Source organism: Cupressus sempervirens, chromosome 5, assembly GCF_028749045.1.
Source record: "Cupressus sempervirens isolate cs-2001-9-10 chromosome 5, ASM2874904v1, whole genome shotgun sequence".
Taxonomy (NCBI): domain Eukaryota; kingdom Viridiplantae; phylum Streptophyta; class Pinopsida; order Cupressales; family Cupressaceae; genus Cupressus; species Cupressus sempervirens.
Window position 1 is genome coordinate 491,336,546 of NC_143122.1, and position 19,304 is coordinate 491,355,849.

Genomic DNA, 19,304 nt, shown 5'->3' on the forward strand with positions numbered 1-19,304 from the left:
GACCAACTAAGACTTCGACAATGACAAATTGCCTCCAACTCAATATCTTACATTAATCAGATTCCCAACTTCTCACACAGCAATGAAAATGCAATATGGAACTATTTTGCATAGAAAAAAGGAAACGAAATGACACTACGAATGATAGTTATATTTCATAAAACAATTGTAAAGAAAGCAATAATACAAGATTTATTTTCAATCCCACAACTTTCATTAACAGCACAATTCATTCCCAAGCACTATACAAGAACTAAGCTAAGACAGCAAAATCAGAGTGCAAATGCAGATTCTCACATAGTAGTCAAGGCTACAGGGGTTTATCCACACCCAAAAATTCGCTGACCTTTATTCATCCTTGAAAAGTTACATTTATAGGCCCTTTAGATTTGGCCAGTTGCATTATATGATTACATTGCAGAGCATTTTTTAGTATGCTTAGCTAAAATAGGATTGAGTAGGCAGTCATCCGTTACAAAACTTATACATGCAAGGAGAATGCCATTTCTGGCTACAATATCAAAAAGGGAAAGAGTGGGAAGGGGTGACTCTTGTCGCATCTTGCAGTAACTGCATCATAGGAGGAATATAACACCTCTGGCTCAATATCAATTCTTTGGAGCTACAACTTTGGCTCTATGCGCCCTCATAGCATCTATTACACTCTTTAGTTCCTTGACACTTGGGATGAGAACATCATCAGCTCTAATTACCCAAGAGTCATGCATTTTTGTTAGTTTTTCAGCTCTAGAGACCTTTGATTGGAGTTTTTCCGCTGCAAGTTTCAGAACACAATCCACTATTGTAAGCTCAGAAATCATTGTCACTTGGAGGTTTGTTGGATTGGTAGTTTCTTCCATGAATTCAAGTAACTTAGTTTTCATCTAGTCTATGTCCACCAACTGGCTATTGTTAGTGACATATGATTCAGTATGCAAAACCTTCAAATGTTCAAATATTTTATCCATCACTTTCTTCACTGAATCATAAACACCTTTTAATTCATGCTCAGGTGTCACTAGGCTTTCAATTTTGAACTCCACAAATTACTTCCAATGAAGCAATGGTTCTTGGCCTGACTTTAGGATGCCATGAGTCACAGCAACATTAGCTTTCATATCAATGGCCTCATGTAACAGGGCCAATTGCTCTGTTAGGCTTGTTGATTCCTTCTCCATTGAGGACTGATGACTTAGCACTGCTTCTCTCAGTCTATCTGTATCTAATAACAAATTTCCAAGGTTCACTATGAGAGGGTGACCTTGGGATTTCAATTCTTCAATCCAGGCACGACCAATCTAGCCAAAGTGCCTCTCTTGTTGTAGCTTGATCAATAGATTCTTGTTCTCCTCTGCACTTGGGTCAAAAGTACTTGCAAATGTGTTACCAAGTGTTACTTTAATGTAATCCACTAATTCTTTGTTGGAGGCTTTCAGTACCTCTTTTGTTGACCTTAACTCCTCTAACTTATCTTCAATTTTTACATTTGTTGATTTCCAAATGTCGACCATAGAATCATGCACTAGAATGCCCATGTCATCAATCCTGATTTGGAAGTCATTAGAGGTTAACTCATGAAACTTCCCCTCCTTCTGTGGTTCTGCAATCTCTACAAGCATATGTCCAATAGTTGCATTTGTTGCCAATGCTACTAGAGTCTTCTGCCTCTTTGCTTTCTGAGACATTGGTTATGGTTGAGAAGCTTGTACTATAAGGTCTTTGGATGGAACACTTTCCTCGCACCTTTTTTTCTTTCTATCAATTGTCTCATCCAACCAAGATTCAGTTGAAAGGACATTGAGTGTTGATTGCAAGGTTGATGGATCAAAAAGCTTCCTTGCAACTGGGGGCATGTCTTTGCTCCTGCTAGCAAATGGAAAGGTAATCGTTTTAGTACCAGAAAGGGCTAGAGTATTACCTTGCTCAGATGCTCCTTATTCTTGTCCATCTCCATCCATAGGATTATTGTCACCATCAAGATTGACGACTGGCACAAGGGAGGAATCCTTGACTATTGATTGTTCTTGGTTCTTCTCCTTCTTTTCTTTATCTTTCTCTACATCTTTATATCCCACTTTTCCGATATCTGGCAGAGAATCGAAGATAGGTTGGAGGGACTCGAATCTTCTTTTTAGGAGGTTGGTCTCCTCCACCAACAAATTGTGCTGGTCCAGTTGATGTTGATGTGGTTGCGGTAGTGGAAGTAGTCAGTGATGATGATTAAGCAGTTCTAGATGCTACTCCACTGGTTGAACTCATGGCTCCAATTCTCTTTCTCCTTGCTATGATCCATTCTACCCATTTGTCCGTCCTCTTGATGATACCATCCATTAGAACTTCCATTGTATCAATAATAGGACCTTCAGGCAGAATTGACACTATGGGAATGTCCTTAATCTTATCATAGGTAGAAGACCTCATGTGGGAACCATTATCTATGATATCACTAACATCAATATGTTCATTATAGAACTTAATTTCATCTACTGTCAATCTAGACCAATACCTTTCTCTGGTTTATTACTCATTATGACAACCAGCCCAAAAGTCTTCAATATCTGGAACATGCCTATGAGCATAGCCAAGCTTAACATGATCTATCACATAGCTAACTAGATCATACTGGGGCCTTATAACTTAATGGTCTATCAATTTAATTCTATACTAAAAGGCCTTGATTAAATTCTGGGCATTAGACCTAGAGGCATAGGAATAAGGTCCTACCACAATTAGAAAAGGAATTCCAACTATCTTCTTCACATTAGAGCATAAAGTATTAACTTCTAATACTTGTCTACATAATTCAACAAGAAGTACTTTATCCTCTAGGTAACTGGGGAGTCTCTTCGGGAAACCATCAAATGCACCAATCCTAATGTATGAGAAAGATGGAAACTGAATGAAACAGTGTCTGAATTGGCTTATCGCAACTTCTAGTGAAAACCTTCGTCCAGGGCATCCTTGCAATTCCCAACATAGCCTCATGGTGAAGGCATCATTCACCCTTACGTACTCCTCAAAGCTCTTTCCCAACTGCAAATGTGGATGGAATTCTTATACCTTGGTATTCTCATCAAAATCTTCAATACAAGGCAAACCAAGCCATAGATGATGGCTTAAGAATACGGACACATAAAACTTACTTTAATCTCCTATAGGAGCGAGATTATTTCCTTTTCAATTCCCTTCATATTTAAGCTTTCTGAAAGATAACTCATTTCTTACAGAATCCATAACATGAGCATGCACTAATTAACTCATTAAGCATTGGGAACCATGAATTTCTCTTTATCCGGGGGCACAACGTGCGAACTTCTACTTTAGTGTCAGAATGTCTGAATTGGCTTATCGCAACTTCTAGTGAAAACCTTCGTCCAGGGCATCCTTGCAATTCCCAGCATAGCCTCATGGTGAAGGCATCGTTCACCCTTACGTACTGCTCAAAGCTCTTTCCCAACTGCAAATGTGGATGGAATTCATATACCTTGGTATTCTCATCAAAATCTTCAATACAAGGCAAACCAAGCCATAGATGATGGCTTAAGAATACGGACACATAAAACTTACTTTAATCTCCTGTAGGAGCGAGATTATTTCCTTTTCAATTCCCTTCATATTTAAGCTTTTTGAAAGATAACTCATTTCTTACAGAATCCATAACATGAGCATGCACTAATTAACTCATTAAGCATTGGGAACCATGAATTTCTCTTTATCCGGGGGCGCAACGTGCGAACTTCTACTTTAGTGTCAGAAATATTCCATTACTTTCTTTTTCCACCCAATGCTTTATCTCTACTTTCACAACTAACTCTGAGAAGCCACAATATAAATTCTCCACCTTACACACTTGAATAGAGCTTTTCTTTTGCATCAGGCTCAAACTTGGCAAACTATTCCATCAAAGGCATTAAGCTATCATCTCCACAAAATATTCTCACATATGGCCTCAAAAGTTTTTGCCTTTTATGAACTCTGGAACGCAAGCTTCACGGTTACCCCCTTGGTCGGAAAAGTAACATGGTAACAGTCTTTCCGAAACATTCAACACTTAGCAAAATTTCTATCACTCACTTTTCCCTCTAGGCCTTCACATGAATCACTGACCGTAGATTTCCATTTTTTTAAACATTAGATCAATGGCCCAGATTTATTTTTATTTTTTGATATTGCACAAGACCATTTTATCCCAGTGGGATAACGGGGCCAGTCAGATCTAATCTGACGTTAAGTTTCTTCTTCTTATGCACCAGAAAGATATTTGAGGGCTTTTGCTTCCAATGGGGGGAGCACTCGAACAAATGGAACTCCACTTTGATGCACAGAATGAGTATTTGACTTCACCTCCTTACTCTAAGAGTTCCATAGTTGTAGTTTCATCCTTCACTGATCATTCCATCATTATTCAAACTGAAAATACACCTGCAGATGCATCCACTACTCCAATATTCGGAATTCATTTTGATGAAGTTCGCCAGGGATGAAAAACAACAGAAAGGCCGAAATCTGAGACGAACACTTGCTTGTAGATAATGAGATGTTTAATAACCAAATTAATGACTTTCTTCTTATCGGGAAGTCCCTCAAATAGAAACCCACCCAAACCTAAATCACTTAAGACCATGGCGCACATGAATTGCAAGAATCCTACGTGGAGGTGTAGGGAGGCAACGAAGCAAAGAAATCTCGAAAATATGGAAAAGGGGAAGTCTTATGGTGTTTGATGAAAAGAGAATCACCTAGGGGCTACCTAGATATGAACTTGGACACTTTTTGCATTGAATATTCACCAAGCTAGGAGCTTAAAAGGTATGGACTGAAACTCTAGCAACACTCTTCAATCAATTCATCATTCAAATAATCTCCAGAACTTACAAGAGCTCCCTATGCATGGGAAAATGGCTCTGAAACAAGTTACAAACAAACAGCAAACTTGGAATATAATTGTATTGCCACCTTCTCTTTTGCCGTTAACTATTGTAGACTTTCTTCTTTTTGCCCTACTGAAAATCAAAGATCTCTTCTCTGTTTTTCTATCTCTCTCTCAATTTCCTTCTTGACAAAGATAATTGAATTCTATTTAACCCTTAGCTTCCTTTTATAATAGTAGTTGGGAAACGTAGACTCCTACTTGAAGTCTACTTCCATAAAGTAGAGTCCTACTTGAAGTCTACTTCCATATAGTAGAGCCCTACTTGAACTCTTCTTCTTAGGTGACTACTTTAATTAGTTAGGTGGATAAAGTAGAGTTCTCTTGAACTCTACTTCCTCAAAGTAGAGTCCTACTTGAAGTCTACTTCCATAGAGTGAAGTACTACTTGAACTCTTCTTCTTAGGTGACTACTTTAATTAGTTAAGTGGATAAAGTAGAGTTCAAGAGAGCTCTACTTCCTCAAAGTAGAGTCCTACTTGAACTCTACTTCTAACTTACCTTTATGAGCTACAATTATCAACAATGTTTTGGCCCAGAAAATGGATAAACAACAATAAAGAAGAGTGGAAATAATACACAAAAAAGTCAATACATTTATTCTGGAAAACCCTTCCACTTGAAGGGAAAGATGCAGCCCCACCAGCAAAATGACTTTTGTATTGATAATAAAATATTCGAGTACATGGCTTTCCACATGATTGATTACAATACACTAAGCAATCACATAAATAGATTGCATTTGACTCTTCAAATTACACATGAAGGTCTCATCAAATTCCAAATGAAGACCATTCAAATTTCGAAATAATCAACACTTCACATACACATGCCTCTTCACATGACGTATGACACGTCTTTTTGCATAATATTAACTTAAATATAATCACAAATATCTCCTTCAGCCGAAGATGACCATAACGGTCATAACAAACATATTTCTATCTCATAAAATCAGAGATGAAGATCTATATCATGTCGACAAACTTCAACAACATATCAACTCAAAATGCAGAGGTAAAAAATAAATTGTTTTCTCTTTCATTTTTGGTAATTGAATACTCGGGGAATATATTTAAGATTGTCCATCTAGGACACTATTATCATTTAGACATCCACGACAGAAGTAACACAGCGACCAGATGCAGCAATGTTTCTTAGGTTGACTTGGGATCCACGGATTTTAATGATGTATGAGTTGCATCCTTATTTTTGGTTTCACAGCATGGCATATTCTGATTTCAAGGATACCAGTATGAGCTCTAAAGCAGCTTGCAGATTGATATGGATCCTAGTATTGACTTACAAATTCATGATTGTTTGAGGGCAAGCAATCTCAAAGAGGGAGGACTATAATGTCCCCTTTTGGGAACATTAGAAAATTGTCTGCTAAAGAATAAAAAATATTAAAAGTGACTTAATTAAGAGCTGGATGCAAACTATCTAAAAGTCATTTTAAAAAAGGGAGAAAAGGTGATAAAAGGGAAGACGACGAAAGACAGAAAGAGGGAACTTGAAGAGTAACTACTTGGGCATTAAAAGAAAACTTGATTCATTTTTAGCACACTTGGATATTGATTTGGTTTTGAGTTTTTCTCTTGGAGAAACTTATGAAGCTTTGCTTTCAAGTTCAAAACCTGAGGAGGAAAACCTTTAGGCTCTTGGAGGATTGGATGCAAACCTGGTTTATCATATGTGGTGAATTTGTGACAAAGCTCACATCTACAGTTACAAGTTCAGTTCATTTTCTGGTTTTGTCAATCTAACTATTGATATTATATTTAAGATTGGAACTTATCATGTTATTGCATTGTTGGTTATTATGACAATTCTAAGGATCTTTGTTTAAGTATTTGTTGGATATTTTATTGGTTAATGTGAAATCTGTTGCAAATTTTATTTTTTAAATTTCTGAAATATATTTGAGGAAGTTTGGGGGAGAATATCCAGGCGGGATATTACCAAATTTGAAAATATGTTTTTGTGAAACCGCAAGAAAATTACTGGCTGCCCCAGGATTGTAAGGGAACACCATTGCCAGCACCAGCCATCCCCACAAAGTTTCAACATTTCCAGGATGTCAGAGGAATCAAGGGACCATTTCCCATGTCTTAAAACATGACCTAGTATAGGAACACGTCAGAAAATGCTGAATAATCCATAAATGACATTCTCAACATGTATATTCAAAAAAAATTGTATGTGGAGGTGACTTGAGTAGTTTTTTGGCAAGTAAAACACTCACCAAAAACCTTCTATGAAAAAATTTCTACTTTTGATGTTGCACTATTTAAAATTATGAAAAAATGTGCACCATGAAGTTCTTTGTACTTTTGAAGGTCTTCATTTGGGCTCAGTGGCACTTCCCCTAAACCCCACAAGGGGTGCTGCACTGCTGGCCCTTGACCCCCATGAAAATGTGTAATACAAAGCCAGTGGAAACTGGCCAAGATGCTTCCACTTTACAACATGTTACACTAAAAAAAAAACACTCTTTTAGTTGTTATCTATCTATTGTACTCATTGGAAGCATTAAGATTAGACACATATTGTCATTATATTTTGCAAAAACTTTGTTTTTGAAGAAATTTAAGCATTTTCTTGAGGTTTTCGATTTTTTTCCAAGACACAAATTTTGGGTCAGCCAAGCAGCCAAGTTTTTGCCATATCACAGTCTGCCAACAATGAAATAAACCTTACAATGATAGATATCAAATGACAGTACAACTATGTCAGAAAATTAGATGCTACCATTTTCTATCATGAACTTACTTGGGAACATTGCCAATCCAGTCGGGAACATCTGCCTGAAATGCCTTGCCTATTCGAACTTGTGTTGTATATGGCTCACTATTTTCCAACATACGTGAGAAAAAGTCACCTTTATTTTGAGTAGACTTTTCAAGACTTCTATATGTGTCTTTCGCTGCATTTCGAGCACTTTTGCTTTCAGAAAGGGATTTCTTTTCTAAATTCTTCCTTTTCTTTCTGCAAAATTGGCAATACCAATCATCTTGAGTAGGCGCTGATTTTACCTTGGGATTACAGCATGACATGTGAAATGCTTCATCACACAAATCACAAATGAGAGTTGTTGTTGAATCTTCCAAAGAACTGCATATTTTACATACTTGTGGACAGCTGCCATCACCTACAACACCTGGATGTCCTACAGGACCATACTCTCTTAAAGACACAAACTGCCCAAGCAATCCACACTGTTTCAATACAGAAACACACCACTCTTTTTCAAGGTCATTCTCTTGCGATCGGTGGGTAACATCAGCAGTTGAAGCGCATTCAGCCAGTTCAGTTAATTCATGTTTAACAGAAACTGTGTTTTGTCCCAAATTGCAATCGGACATTTCGAAGGATGAACTGCTTTGAGCTTGTAAGCTTGTAGAATCCTCGATGACCGATCTGCTTCCAGAACTAGCCTCTCCAACTTCAACAATATTCAATTTCATTTTTCCCCCATTTACAATTAGCTGAGATGATCCTGTGTGATATAAGGAAATCTCTTCACTATCAGGTGCCTTATAATCAACATTCGTTCTTGCAGAAGTATTGCACATTTCTCCATCTGAAATTCTATTTGAGTTATAGTTTATCTGGTTTTTCCCTGATGACGAAAAATTTCCTGAATATCCTCTATGAAAAGTGGACAAACTTGCATTGCAATAATTTATATCCTCACGACACTCGGGAAAATTTTCAACTTGTGCCCGCCGAGACAACATCTCATTAGGCAAGCAGCCCTTTCCAGCATCTGTCTGAACTTGTTTTGGCAATAGCGTTACAGAATTACCTTGTAACTTTCTACGTTTATAAACATAACTATTGTGCTTGTCTACATAATTTGAGGATTTCTCCTCATCCTGCTCATCTTCGATTACAATAGGATTTTCCTTGATCCCAGTGCATGCAAAATTCAAGGAAGCTTTGAGGGATAATGGAAGACAGCCTTGTACACTCATTGGCATTTGTTCCTGAGGGCCTAGAGTTGGATGGCCTACTGTTGTATGGGCTGCAACAAAATCCAAGGCAGCTCTAAGGGAACTCGGGATGCGACTTTGTGCACTCATTTGTTCCGAAGCTGCATTTATTGTACCAATCATTGGGCTATCTTCACATGAAACAGCCAAAGAGCTCGTTGCCCCATCCATTTCTGCAGTATTTGTAGCATTTATGACCAACAGCATCCTATGAGAAGTAGAACAATTGGCATGCTTTGACATAAGACGAAATCAATGACATTACAAGCATATACATCCATGCATGAATTGGGCCAGAACCAGGTTCATAGAGTATGATATGAGAATGGATACTGGGGACTGAAGCAAATTGAAGTCAGATATACCCAATTCCTCCCAATTCATTTGCAGCAATTCATCTACCTCCAAACTGTGCCAATCTGTGAACATGTATAAAATTAATAACCCTTACACATGTTTTGAAAATTGAATTAAAGTATGTCCAAAAAGATTAAAGTAACATTACACAAAGCTAGAAATGGAGTCCTGAAATCACATAATTGTACTTCCGAAAAGAGTTACATGGACGATTTGGAACTTTGCACAAATAGTGCACAAGCAGAAAATAGAATCGTAAAATGCAATTCCAAACAAAACAGAAAATGATTAAAGATGAAATATATTTCATGTTTACCTATCTAAAATATTGAAGGTAAGAAAAGGTAAGAACAGCCATATTCCAACATCTCACAATATTGAATCAAACTTAAGACGCAGCACATGCAAGCCACTGTTTCCACTCAACTAAAAAGAAGATACAGAAACCCTATTGATTCATGTTAGTTGCATTGAAGACTTCAATAATGCATAACATCATAACTAATTTCCTCACAGTGGTTGAATCGTTTTCTGTTAGGTTAGGATCTTAGTCACTTGATAGACTTGGCTAATATTTGATTGCAGTCTTAGACAAATACTTGGTGACTGCCCTAAAAAGTTAACCAAATATATTGGTCTCTTTGCACACTATAAATTCAGAAAATTAAAATACAAGCCCAAAAAAGTAATCATGACTTCAGATATTCTCGTTGGCTTTTATGTCAGACTATAATGTAATATTATTTGACCGGGTAGCTTCAGCCATTAAAAACTGAATTGAAATGCTTTTGCAGATTTGATTCTTGATCATAATGTCACCTCAAAAAAGACCACGTGTGGACACATTGCACACTAATAGCCAGTAGCACAAAAAGGTTAAATGCAACTAGTGTCAGAGAGAAATCAAGGGAGGAATTTATTGCTTCAAATGGCATTTGGCAAAAAAAGTAGGAAATAACACAATTGTTTGCAAAAAGCTAAAAAGCTATTCATATGTCACATTTCAGGCAAACAGGCTATTTACTAGATTTTTAAAGGTAAAGATGAAAAAGGCAAGAATGGGGATTGAAATTGCTTCTAACTCTACAAACACTAGAAGTGATTGCCTGGATGGGGAAGATGGTGCACGAGTATTTTAAGGAATCAGAGTCAACACCTCTTTCTACAACATGGAGGAAACATTAATTCTTTCTTTGCAGTTTGCACTGCCCTAAGATAAAAGACCATTTCAGAGAGTACAAGATGGAGGAGGAATATCCATGAGCAAGCCAAGAAGGTGATTGCAAATTTTCGGTACTACTCTAGCTTGTTATTCCATGTTGTTAGGTCTCCATGTCGGCAAGGTGAATGGTATTGCACGTGCAGATCCTAGGTTTAAAGCCCCATCTTACTATGTAGTACAAGATGTTAAAGATGTTAATGAGCATTGAATATAGTGAGCTAATAGTGATTGAACCTTGTCATATGGATTGACAGATAGAAGGAACCGAACCCTCACCAACTTCCTTGTCTCTTGTGATATTGGCATGAGAATCTTGAAATATGTGGGTGCATCAAATACAATCAAATCTGCAGCTACATTTTTTAATTGAGCCCTAGAAGATATAGCTCCATAAATCAAGTAGATAACTGAGCAATAGAAAAGTACATGTATAGTGCGTAGATAGCTTGGCAAATATAGTTTTTGGGATGTAGTTGAACAAGTTGTCAAGTTTTCAAAGCCTTTGACAAAATTCATGAGACTAGTGGATGGGGATAATTCTCTCAAGGAAAATTAGTATGAGGTCATGGATAGGGCCAAAGTTGTGATAAGGGGTAGGATAGTAAATAATAGGGACAATCATATGTCATCATGGGACAATTGATAGAAGATGGTATCAATAGATGCACTTTCCTCTCCATGTTGCAAGATAATGTCTTGATCCAATGTTGTTCTATACCTCTTACTGCAGACATCTTGATGTTGACATCACAGAGAACTTGTCCAAATGCACAGAAAAATGTTCCTACCATTGGACAATTGCATGCCAATATGGGAAAGTTTGCAGGACCCAACGTACAAGTAAGGGATTTCTCTCATCTAAGATTGTCCTCAAAAACTGGACCTTGCAACAAAGAAGAATTTGTAAACTTTTAGTAGTCTCTTTGTTTCGTACACGTTATTAGTAAATGTGCTAAGATTTAGAGATAAGTTTTTTCGTGATATCATATCTCCATTTAATGTGTTTCTCAACACAACGGAATTTTTATCACAAAACCAAAAATCTTATATGGATGGCGAGATTCATTTTGAGTCAAACATGCAACTCATCCACTTGTGAGACTACTTGGATTGTTTATAAATAGATCCATTCCAAGAAATGCAAATACCTAACACAACAACAAATGAATGACTTAGAGTTTGTCCACATTAAAACTTCACTTAAAGAAAAATTGAGCTCAAAGCTCCATTTTTAATATATACGCGCAGCAAATTGAAATTGTACTCATTATGTTTTTCCCTTGTACTACAAAGACTAATTTCTACATAGACAAAAATATGTACTATTGAGAATGACAAATAAATTGGTTTGGTGAGACTGAACCAAAGTCTGAGTGGATTGCAATTGTTGATTAATTTCTTGAACTCAAGGATTTTGAGATCCTAACAGAGGCCAACTTGGATGCTCTTGATATTGAACATATTAGGAGAGAGGCTCTCACCTAGGAGCTTCATCATCAAGACCTCTTGCCTTCTAACATAGCCCTATTTGTAGTAGCAAGAGTCATTCACTATATTTGAAGTTTTAGAGCTTTGTACTTCGTTTATAGGTTTGACTTTTTACAATTATGTAATATCCAAAATGGATATTTTCCACAATTTTTCTCTCACAAAAATTTTCAGGATATAAATAGATATCTAATGCAGAAATAACAAGCAAATTATTTTGAAATGGTCGGAGCTCTAGTAGGCAAGAATCTGGATGGCGGAAACTTAGCGGCAGGGGCTGACCAAGGAGGGGCAGGGAGTCGGAAAGAAGGGATCTCAACAGGAATTGCAAGGTCAGACACAGTTTGTGATGGATCCCTGAAAGAAGAAGACAAACAATCAAGCTCCTATTACACAAAATGTGGGGTCGGGGATGTTCTTTTTGTTCCTCTATCCCACTGTCACATTCACAAAAGGGACCCACTGCAGGAAAGGAATTTATCGGAGGGTGTGGATAAGAATGCAAATGTTTGCAGTGTAGAGGACCAGAAGAAGGAGAAGTTGGAAGTTGATCAACGCAAGTGGTCTTCTTTGTTTAGGAGAAGACGTAGAGGAAAATCTTCTTGTCCCTCCGGTTACATCGAAATCCTGCTAGGAAAAAGGTGATTTTCAAAACTTTATACTGGATTCAATTGTTGATTTTTCTGTCTCGACAATGGATTTTACCCTAGTTGGAAAATTTCTAGGGGCTACGCCTGATATTGATGCATTGAGAAATATGATCAAAACGAAATGAGCACTCTGTGGTCAAGTGGGCATTGCACTTATGATGAATGGTTTCTTTTCCTTTGTTTTTACCTGTAAGGAAGATTTAAACATGTTGGTATGTGGTAGACCTTGGTCATTTGGTAATAGTACTCTAACGATTAAAAGATGGGAACCCAATATGGATTTTTCTGATGCCTTCTTCCTCACTACTCCGGTTTGGGTTAGACTACCTGGTTTACCCCTTGAGTTCTACCATGAAGAAATTTTCAAGGCAATAGTTGGATCATTTGGTGAACTTGTAACTATTGACAATGTTACGGCTTCAAGATCAAAACTTCAGTGTGCCAAAATCTATGTGAAAGTTGCTCATTTGAAGAACCTTCCCCAGGAGGTGGAATTGAATTGAAAACTTGGTAAAAGGATGCAAGAAATAATCTTTGAAGATCTTCCAAATGCTTGTTTTGTCTATAAAAAGCAGGGCCATTGGGTGAAAAGTTGTCGTTTGAAAATTAAAAATCAACCTAAGTTGGTACTGAGAAGGTGATTGAAGGTAAAGATATCCTAGATAATCAAGATTCGAGAATGCAAATGGAAGTAGAAGAGACTTCAAGTTTGCAGGAAAAAGAGAAGGATGTAGATCTAATAAATTAAATGGTTATTTATCAAAAAAAAGAGCTAGAATGGGAGGATATAGAAGAGTTAGAAGAGACAGAGGAAGGAGAAATTCTTGAGGAAAGAAGTTGTTTTCTAGCATTAGAGAATAGTCAGGTTGTTGAATCTCAAATTCAATTGCCTCCCCTTTGTCAAGAGATTATATCCATTGAGAATGTCCTTGAATCCAAAGGTATGGATCTGATTTCAGATAAGAAAGAACCTAAATAGAAACAGAGTCAAAGAAAGAAAATAGAGAAGAAAGGTAACACATTATCTAAAGGAGTTGAGATTCGAAGTAGTAAATTGGAAATTTGCTTTCCAAAACTGAAACCGAATGTTGGTACTCCAGAGAAACCAGGAAGGAAAACATCTAAAAAAACTAGAGAAAGTGAAAGCTTACAGAATATTGTTGATGGGAAAAAGTGAAAGCTTACAGAATATTGTTGATGGGAAATAGGCAACTATTCTGGATTTTACCCCTAAAAAGTTATGATGAATATTATTACTTGGACTATTAGAGGGTTGAATGGTATTCATAAGTTAGATATTGTTCGAAATTTTGTTAGAGAGCACAAACCGGATATTTTAGTGCTTCAGGAAACTAAAATGGATAAAGAGAAGGCTGAAAAGCTTAAATATTTTAATAACTAATATATTATGGCCAGTAGCTCAGAAGGAGCTTCAGGAGGAACGATGATAATGTGGAAGTAGTCCTTTTTCTCAGGTACATTGTTGAATGCTAATAAACATTTTATGGTGGTTAAGATAAAGAGTTTTGCCCTAAACAATGAATGGTATATTGTGAATGTGTATGCACCTAACATCAAGAATGCTAGAAAAAGGTTGTGGGCTACTTTATCTAACACTAGGAGTAGTGACTATTATGGTAGATGGATCTTTTTGAGGGATTTTAATGTTTTGCTTTATGAGCATGAAAAAAAGGGGGAAATGCTAGTCAGTTGGATGGAAGACTAGGTTTTATGGATTTTATAAACAAGGAAGGATTAGTGGATTTAGATCATCTTGGGATTGATTTCACTTGGAGTAACAAAAGGGTTGGTAATGACTATATCAAAGCTCACCTGGATAGAGTTCTAATATCACCGGATTGAACAAGAGATTTTGTGTAATCTAGAAAGCTATCTAGAAGATAGGTTCGGATCATTTTCCTTTGATATTTAGAGCTGAGGCTATTCAAAACAGAAAGAATTTTTCATTTAGATTTAGGAAAATGTATATGCAGCATCCACAATTTGAGGATCGATTAGCTGAATGGTGGAACATAAATATTGAAGGAACAGCTCTATTTCGAGTGGCTTCTAAACTCAGAATTGTTAAAAAGAAAGTTAAAGTTTGGAACAAAAGATTTTTTGGGAACATTTTTTATAGCAAATCTAAAATTAAAGAGGATTTGCAAGCTATCCAAGACAGAATACAGATGGAAGGGTACTCTATGGATTTGGTGATGGAAGAATATGATAAGATGGTGGAGTAACATGACGTTGTTACCAAAGAAGAGATTAATTGGAGGCAGAGATCCAGATCTCTTTGGCTAGATGAAGGTGACAGAAATATGAAATTTTTTCATTTGTCAACTTCAAAACATAGAGCCAAAACTCGAATTTCTAGTCTTAGTAAAGGAAGAACTAAGTTAACTGGTGAAAAGGAAATTTCGGAGGAAATGGTTTCCTTTTTTCTTCTTTGATGTCCTCAAACCCAAGAATTTATTTGACTAATCAAGCTGAGTTATTGGATGTTATTCCTTCTTTGGTTTCTGAAGATTAGAATAGATTGTTGTGTGCTATCCCTAAGGAAGAGGAAATTTATAAAGTTGTTTTCTCGTTAGGAGGGGACAAGTCACCAAGGTCGGATAGTTTTCCTATGCTGTTTTTTCAGAAAGAATGGCATCTGGTTGGTAAAGACGTGTGCAATGTTGTTAAAGAATTCTTTGGAGCTAAAAGGATGTTCAAGGAAATTAATTCTACTTTCCTATGTTTGATTCCTAGGAAGATTGGTGCTGATTCCCTCGATCAATTCAGGCCTATCAATCTTTGCAATTCAATTTATAAAATTATTTCTAAAGTCCTAACTTTGAGATTGTTGCATATGCTTCCTTCTCTTATATCACAGCAAGTTGGTATCAGAGCCAAGAGGCTTGATACTCCTAGCTTGACACAGTCAGTGCAGAGTAGGATGTCTGGAGAAGAGACTTATATGTCTGGTGAGGAGGCATCATCGGAGGAGTATCCCCCAGGGAGACCTCCAAGGTCCAACATCAATACTGGACCTAGGAACACACTGAGAGTAAGTGATAGAGTCAACGACTTGGAGAGTCGGATGGAGGCAGTGGAGGACATAGCTGCGGCTCAAAGGATAGGGCAAGTTGAGGCAGATGTTAGGGACCTCTTAGATGACTCAGGAAGACTGACAATGGAGTTGCAGACCCTACAACAGGAGCATAACTCACTATCCGATGATCATACTCTTCTAGAAGAAGCTCACAAGAAGCTTCGAGATGATCATGCGGCATTGTCAGCAGAATTCAAGACCTTCTCAAGGGAGCATAATACCATGATTACAGACTGTCAAACTTTGGCAGCAGAGGTGCAGAGGTTAGTCAAGGAAGTTGACTTCATTAAGGCAGTCTTCACTCAGGGAGGTGGAAGCAAGGCCGGGCACAAGAGGAAGCCCCCTGATCCCTACAATGGAAAGAGGGATGACAAGGTGTTGGAGAATTTTGTTTTGATATGGAAAGATTTCTGAAATCTCTCAAAGGTTACACCGATGAAGAGAAACTTGATGAGGCGGTGTGTTGCCTCTCAGGGGAGGCCAAGTTGTGGTGGAGAACCAGGCTAGAAGACCAGAAGGCAGGGAGGCCAGTTCCAATAGTGAGCAAGTGGGAAGACTTGAGTGCACTGCTCAAACAACAGTTTAAGCCGGAGAGTGCAGACTTGGAACTAAGGTATAAGTTCAAATATATGAGACAGACGTGGTCACCGAGGGAGTACATCCAGACCTACCGTACATATATGCTGCAAATGCCAAACTGGGCAGAGGAAGAGAAAGTGCATTTCTTCATAACCGGCCTGAAACCATGTCCAATGGCTGAAGTAAGGAAAGCTAGACCTCAGACAGCTGAGGAAGCCATCGCCATTGCGGCCGTTCTTGAAGACCACCAGTTTGGTAAAGAGACTAACAATAGTGGGCCATTTCAGAAAGGGGACAAGAAGCAGTTTCAGAAGAAGAATGACGAGAAGAGTAGTGGGACTACCAAGTCAGCTGGACCGTCTTCGAGTACTAAGACGACCGGGTCGTCGAAGCCAACACACAAGAAGGATTCGGGCAAGGGAAAACCTGATGAGTCAAAGCCAAAGCCTAAGATCCCTTACAAGGCATGTTTTACTTGTGGAAACAAGGGCCATTAGGCCAGGGATTGTCCAGAGAGGCAGAGGGTGTCATCGACACAGGCAGAGGTTGCAGAGAAAGATGGTTCAGCTCCACTGATGGGAGTGATTCAAGGTTTGCAAGCTGTGAAGAACCAACAACCTCAAAAGGCTACGGCAGCTAGGCCCGAGAACTTGAACAGATTGTTGTATGTGGAGACCGTGATGGCCAACAAGGTGACCGTGGGAATGATAGATTCTGGTGCCACACACAACTACATCTCAGCTAGGAGAGCTGTGGAACTGGGACTTAAGGTGCAACCAGGCACAAGTTCCTTTAAGGCAGTGAACTCACCTGCCAAGCGAGTAACTGGTGTTGTGAAAGGCACACTAGTGAAAGTGGGAATGTGGCAGGGCCACATGGATCTTATGGTGATTGAAATGGATGATTTTGAGTTGATTTTGGGGCAAGAGTTTTTGAGGCTGGGTAAAGTGGCAGTGACGCCTCATTTGGAGTCAATTTTGTTCTTAGATCCGCAACACTCATGTATGGTGAAGACATCAGACAGGCGGCAGTTTGGGAAGGCTCCAGTGATTTCAGCTATGAGCATGAAGAAGTCAGCCAGAAAGAAAGACAAAGAACCTATGTTCTTGGCGGCACTACTTGGAGGTTGGGATGAGTTAGGAGTCAAGGAGACACCGATTCCAACAAAAGTAGAAGAGGTCATATCGGTTTTTGAAGACCTGATGCCAGTTAAGTTGCCTGCACAACTCCCTATCAGAAGAGCCATAGATCATAAGATTGAGTTGATACCGGGGGCAAGGCCTCCAGCTCAGGCACCATATCGGTTGTCAGGGCCAGAGATGGTTGAACTTAAGAAACAATTGGAAGAATTGCTTGAGGCGGGATATATCAGACCGTCCCGTTCTCCCTATGGAGCTCCAGTGTTGTTTCAGAAGAAGAAGGATGGAACATTGAGGTTATGCATCGACTTCAGAGCTCTAAATAAGTTAACCATCAAGAATAAGTATCCCTTCCCACTCATTGCAGATTGTTTTGATCGCTTATCAGGAGCGAGGGTGTTCAGCAAGCTTGATCTGAAGCAGGGCTACTATCAAGTGAGGATTGCTGCAAGGGATGAAGAGAAGGTTGCATGTGTGACAAGATATGGATCATACGAGTTCATGGTGATGCCCTTTGGGCTATGCAATGCACCAGCAACATTTTGCACACTCATGAACGATGTGTTTCGCCCTCTATTGGATAAGTCTGTGGTGGTGTATTTGGATGGCATCTTGGTCTACAGCAAGAATATGGAGGAACACAAGCAACATCTAGCAGAGGTTTTTGAGTTGCTCAGGGAGCACAAACTATATGTGAAGAAGGAAAAGTGTTCATTTGCTCAAGAAGAGGTGCACTTCTTGGGACATATAGTTGGTAATGGTCTGATTCGTCCAGACCCAGAGAAACTGCAAGCAATCAAGGATTGGGAGCCTTTGAACAATGTTCACGAAGTGAGGCAGTTTCTAAGTTTGGCAAACTACTACAGGAAGTTTGTTGAAGGGTATTCCAAGCTTGCGGCCCCTTTGACAGATCTCTTGAAGAAGGACAAGAAGTGGTGGTGGTCAAATAAGTGTCAGGATGCATTTGAGGGATTGAAGGAGAGATTCACTTCTTCACCAGTGTTGACATTGCCTGATTTCACAAGGCCATTTGAAGTCCAGTGTGATGCTTCGGATTATGCAGTCGAGGGTGTGTTGATGCAGGATGGACATCCAGTTGCATATGAGTCTAGGAAGTTGCAGGACAGGGAGAAGAATCATCCTGCCCATGAGAAGGAAATGACTGGGATCATACATTGTCTCAGAACTTGGAGGCATTATCTCTTGGGGACACAGTTCATTGTGAAGTCAGACAATGTCTCCTCAACTTACTTTAAGACTCAAGCCAAAGTGACACCGAAGCAGGCCAGGTGGTAGGAGTTCCTGGTAGAGTTCGACTTTGAGATCCTGTATAATCCAGGAAAGCAAAATGTGGTTGCGGATGCTTTAAGTCGAAAGGGACAGTTAGCTGCAGTTGAGGAGGATCAAGTGGCTCAACCAGGGGCTAGCCGTGTGACATTATTTGAGGAGGTCTTGGAGACTATCAAAGAAGGGTATCAAATGGATCCTTAGGTAGCTCAATTGTTCAAGCAAGCATTTGAGGGTAGGACTCGCAAGTTCAATATCCAAGATGGGTTTTTGGTCTTTACCCAGGATCGAGTCTACCTTCCTAAGTGGAAGAATGTGAGGAGGGAAGTCTTACATGAATGTCATGATAGTCCTTGGGCTGGGCATCTAGGGCAGAAGAGGACCCTTGCATTGCTTGAGAGAGGGTTCTACTGGCAGAATATGAGAAAGGATGAAGATGAGTATGTCAGGAGTTGTCTCATTTGTCAGCAGGACAAGGCGGTGACGAAGCCTCCAGGAGGTTTGCTGCAGCCACTACCCGTGCCAGTAAGACCATGGGCAAGTGTAAGTATGGATTT

At 38.8% G+C, this 19,304-nt stretch overlaps 1 protein-coding gene across 12 annotated transcripts in view; it reads right to left on the reverse strand.

The window, feature by feature from the left end:
* Nucleotides 1–19,304, reverse strand: part of LOC149556875 (uncharacterized) — a 103,247-nt gene that overhangs the window by 58,991 nt on the left and 24,952 nt on the right. For all 12 annotated transcript variants that reach the window (XM_089831477.1, XM_089831481.1, XM_089831483.1 and 9 more), the window contains one exon: nucleotides 7,703–9,344. In XM_089831477.1, coding sequence (XP_089687603.1) covers nucleotides 7,703–9,168 — 1,466 coding nt within the window. In that variant the 5' untranslated portion in view covers nucleotides 9,169–9,344. The remainder of the gene's footprint in view (nucleotides 1–7,702; nucleotides 9,345–19,304) is intronic.